At 67.1% G+C, this 4,098-nt stretch overlaps 2 protein-coding genes across 3 annotated transcripts in view; one reads left to right on the top strand and one right to left on the bottom strand.

The window, feature by feature from the left end:
- Window positions 1-2,011, top strand: part of NAXE (NAD(P)HX epimerase) — a 4,511-nt gene extending 2,500 nt beyond the window's left edge. Inside the window, exons 2-6 of the mRNA XM_026073851.1 lie at window positions 322-549; window positions 649-759; window positions 848-961; window positions 1,062-1,209; window positions 1,377-2,011. Of these exons, the coding sequence (XP_025929636.1) occupies window positions 322-549; window positions 649-759; window positions 848-961; window positions 1,062-1,209; window positions 1,377-1,579 (804 nt within the window). The 3' untranslated portion in view covers window positions 1,580-2,011. The remainder of the gene's footprint in view (window positions 1-321; window positions 550-648; window positions 760-847; window positions 962-1,061; window positions 1,210-1,376) is intronic.
- The window catches only part of GPATCH4 (G-patch domain containing 4), a 10,153-nt gene continuing 8,026 nt past the window's right edge, over window positions 1,972-4,098 (bottom strand). Inside the window, exons 3-8 of one of the 2 annotated variants that reach the window (XM_026073816.1) lie at window positions 3,782-3,855; window positions 3,607-3,699; window positions 3,366-3,497; window positions 3,108-3,214; window positions 2,898-2,948; window positions 1,972-2,765 (exon numbers count right to left, since the gene is read on the bottom strand). In XM_026073816.1, coding sequence (XP_025929601.1) covers window positions 2,357-2,765; window positions 2,898-2,948; window positions 3,108-3,214; window positions 3,366-3,497; window positions 3,607-3,699; window positions 3,782-3,855 — 866 coding nt within the window. In that variant the 3' untranslated portion in view covers window positions 1,972-2,356. The remainder of the gene's footprint in view (window positions 2,766-2,897; window positions 2,949-3,107; window positions 3,215-3,365; window positions 3,498-3,606; window positions 3,700-3,781; window positions 3,856-4,098) is intronic. The other variant, XM_026073817.1, reaches the window with a different exon arrangement.

Below are 4,098 nucleotides of genomic sequence, written 5' to 3'. Positions count from 1 at the left end.
GAGGGGCGCAGGGGGGCAGAGGGGCACAGGGACTTGCACAGAGGGGTGCACAGGCGTGAAGGGGGGCAGAAAGGTGCTTGCGGGTTCAGGGGGTGCGTGAGGGTCCACAGGGCGGTAGGAGGGGCCCAAGGGGGTGGAGAGGGGTGCGTGGAGGTCCGGAGGGGGGTGCACAGGGTGGAGAAGGGTGCAGGGAGGTGGTGGGGGTGCTCAGCCAGGCGCAGGGTGTTGCATGAGGTGCGGGGGGGGGGCACAGGGCGCTGGGCCCTGCATGGAGCCTCCCCCTGCCCGGTGTTTGCCCTCTCTTGCATCAGCCCTATTTAGCCACAGGCACTTTGCACCGAGGGGGAGCAGCCAGCAGCCCCCCCGGGCTCCCAAACGGCCCCCCCACCCCACCCGGGGCCTTCCTGCGGTCCCATCTGTGCCGTTCTCTGCCCCCCCAGGCAGGAAGAGGCGCAAGCCATCGACCAGGAGCTCTTCACCGAGTACAAGTTCAGCGTGGACCAGCTGATGGAGCTGGCRGGGCTGAGCTGCGCCACAGCCATCGCCAAGGTGGGTGCAAGGAGAAGGGGGCCACCCTCGGGCGCAGCGTCCTCCCCCCCCGATGCCTCCGCCTTGGAGGATAACGTTTTCCCCCCCCCCCCTCSCCAGGCCTACCCGCCCAGCTCCTTCACCAAGAGCCAGCCCGCCGTGCTCATCGTGTGCGGGCCGGGCAATAACGGAGGCGACGGCTTGGTCTGCGCCCGGCACCTGAAGATGTTTGTGAGTGCCGGGAACGTGGGAGCTGCCCCGGTGCAACCTGCTCTTCCAGCGGCTCCCAGCGCCGCTCAGTCCCGTCCCGTCTTTGCAGGGCTACGAGCCGACCGTGTATTACCCCAAGCGCCCCRATAAACCTCTGTTTGAAGGTTTGACCACCCAGTGCCAGAAGATGGACATCCCCTTCCTCCCGGAGTTCCCCGCCGAGGTGAGGCCGCCGGCCTCGCAGCCGTCGCCGCGCTCAGCTTCTCGGCTCGCGCCCGGCGGGGGAGACGCCGCTTTACACCCTGCTCCCTTCCCCGTTGCAGGCGGCGCTCATCGATGAGCTCTACGGCCTGGTGGTGGACGCGATTTTTGGGTTCAGCTTCAAGGGAGCCGTGCGGGAGCCCTTCGGCAGCATCCTCGGCACCCTCAAGCGCGTCACCGTCCCCATCGCCAGCATCGACATCCCCTCGGGTGAGCAACGCAGCCCGAGCCCCGCAGGTTGCACGCTGACCTGTCGGGGGACCGTCCCCAGCTTGTGATGCAGCACCCGGTGGGGTGGGGGATGTTTTTGGGGGTCCCTCCCGCACCCAGGGCCGGGGATTTCCCTGGCTCCAGCCTTGCCTTGGGGCTCGTTGCAGGCTGGGACGTGGAGAAGGGGAGCGCGGACGGCCTCCAGCCCGACATGCTCATCTCGCTCACGGCGCCCAAGAAGGCGGCGGCGCACTTCACCGGCCGCTACCACTTCCTGGGGGGCAGGTTCGTGCCCGCGGCGCTGCAGGAAAAATACGCTCTGAACCTGCCGCCGTACCCCGAGACGGACTGCGTCCTGCAGCTAACCTAGGGGCCGGGCCTGGGCAGCCAGGAAGGCGTCGGGGTGCTGAGCGAGGGGAGCAGGACCAGAGGCCCAGCTGGGCTTGGGCACAGCGGGGTCCAGGGCCTAATTCTGCCAAAGCCTCAGCTCTCTGCTAGGAGGATGCTCAGCACCTCGCCARGTCTCTAGACAAGTCCTACCCAGCAGGACTCCAGCTAGCTACAGGGACACCTTGATCCAAAGTCCTCAGCAGTCAGAAGAAGACAGCGCTGATTAAGGTTTGCCGCTAGGCAGGCTGTCGGTTGGGGTTGCTATCTAATTTCTGAGCGCTTGTAGGTACAGACGCGATCCGGGGTCCTCGGGCTGCGCCTGCGCCCTGCCCGCGGAGCTGGGTCCGTTGCACAGCTCACGCCTCAGCACCGTTTCTCTGCAATAAAAATTTATTGATGCTCTTCAAAAATAGCAACGCTCCGCCGTGTCTGTCCCCTTGCGCCCCTCCGCGACGGACCCGCGCAGCCCACRCCAAAGGGGAGAAGTCCAGGGCCTGGTGAGGACCAGGGTCGCCCTCGATGGGAGGAAGGTTCGGGTGGGTGAAACAAAGCCAGCGCGTCCCCCCCGGATCAGCTCCAGACCCCCAGCACCCACAGACAGCACCAGGCAGCAAACATGGGGCTTGTCCGCGGTGCGGGGCCGCATCTGGAGCACCCTCGGACTCCCACCAGCGCTGGCAAGCGCCACGGGCCGGATCGGGACCCTCCTGGCCGGACAGTACCGGCATCTCCGCAGCATGGCAACCCCGGCGCCCGTTCACTCTGCCTCCTGCTGCCTCTTCTTCCTCTTCTTCTTCTTCTTCTTGGGGCTGTGCCCGGTGTGGTCTGGCTCATCTGCCTCTCCTAGAGGTGCCTCTGTCTCGCTCTCCTCCCGCTCAACTAATTCTTTGTGCTTCTTCTTTTTCTTTCTCTTCGAGACCTTCTCTTCCTCTTCTGCTGTGTTCTCTTCCCCACTTGGCTCCTGGCTCTGCTCAGCYGCGGGATCAGCTCTGTCTCTGGACTGTTTCTTTTTCTTCTTTTTCTCTTTCTTTTGCCTCTCTGCCGGGGGGCTGCTCTCCGGGGCCTCCGGCAGCCCCTTTTTCTGCCCGTACGYGGCCAGGAAGGCTCGTTCCTGCTCCTCCAGGCGGGCCAGCTTGGCGCTCATGGTCAGGCCGTGCCGGGCACCCCTGCAACGGGCACGGGCGTCCGGCGCTTGCAGCGGGATCTGGCCGGGAAGGTGCCACCCAGCCCGGCCTCCTCCAAAGCCCCCRCCAGGAGAAGGGAGCCCCGACCGCGCAGCCCCCTCCCCGGCCACTTACTTGTGCGCCGTGCAGCCCCCGCAGGCTCGGATCAGCTCCTCGTCTGTCAGCCTGCGGGACAGAGACGAGACRCGTCACCCCGCCAGCGACCTGCACAGGGGGACCACAGTCCCCCTTCCTCCACCACCTTCTTTCCGGCCGGCCACAGCCCTCGTCCCTCCGGAGCCGTGATTAGCAGGGATCGGACGCAAACCGCTCCCCAGGCCTTGCCTCCTGGCCGAAGAGAGGTCCAGCTTCTCCTCCTCCTCCTCCTCGCTGCTCTCCGAGGCGGCGGGCGGCTTTGCGGCCTCCTCCCCGTGTGCCGTGAGCGTGGCCGCCTGCAGCAGGGAGGCGATGAGGAAGGGGCGAAGAGGAAGGCCCGGGCGTCCTCCCCCCCCCGCAGCGATGGGCTGTGTTGCAGGGAAGGGGCGCGCGGTCCGCGGCAGCCCCCCCGGAGCAGCCGGAGCCACATCCGCCGTGGCTGGTTACCTTCACGAAGCGGCCGTAGAGCATGCCATCGGCGCCGCCGGCCTTGCGCGGCTTCTTATTGCTGATCCCGGCGTCCCGCTCGGAGAGYGCCTTCACGGAGACGCCGTCCTGGGGCGCAAAGCGTGCGAGGCGCTGCACGTTATTTGGTACGTCGCCGCAGGACATACCCCGTGCCGGGCATCTCCCGGGACGGGAGCAAAGCCCGTTTCCCTCGGACACGGCCCCCGCAGGCCCCCGGTACCTGCCCAGCCTCCACGGCGAGGTTGGCAGCCGACTCGTTGAAGACGTGGTCCCACCAGTGGAAGGAGAACTGCTCCGCCGGGTCGTGGCCCACCTGCGCGGCAAAGAGGAGGCAGCGCTGGCCCCGCGCCCCACGCCCCGCTCCGGCCGCCCCCCCCGCGCCCGGCTGCTCTTACCCCAGCGGTGTCGCACTTCACTTTCACCTTGATGGCTTCGGCGATGCCGTCCTCCCGCTTCCCCAGCCCTTTGCCTGGGGACGAAGGGATGCCGTCATGCATGCAGCCATCACGGGGGTCTCTGTGGCCACAGCGGGGGGGGCTCTGGGGCTGCAGCACGACCCCAAATATCGGGGCTTTAAGCACTGTGAAGTGCAATCCTGCCCCTCCGGTGTCTGGGGACACCTGGGTGAATTGGGGACCACAGGGGGTGGCTGGTATAGACCAGGGGGGGGGCGTCAGGGATCCCTAGGGGCACTTGGGGACACCCAGGGGAG

The sequence above is a fragment of the Apteryx rowi genome, unplaced genomic scaffold (assembly GCF_003343035.1).
Source record: "Apteryx rowi isolate R43461 unplaced genomic scaffold, aptRow1 scaffold_379, whole genome shotgun sequence".
In the NCBI taxonomy this organism is placed as follows: domain Eukaryota; kingdom Metazoa; phylum Chordata; class Aves; order Apterygiformes; family Apterygidae; genus Apteryx; species Apteryx rowi.
The sequence above is the reverse complement of the archived record's forward strand: the minus strand, read 5'-3'. Positions and strand labels throughout refer to the sequence as shown.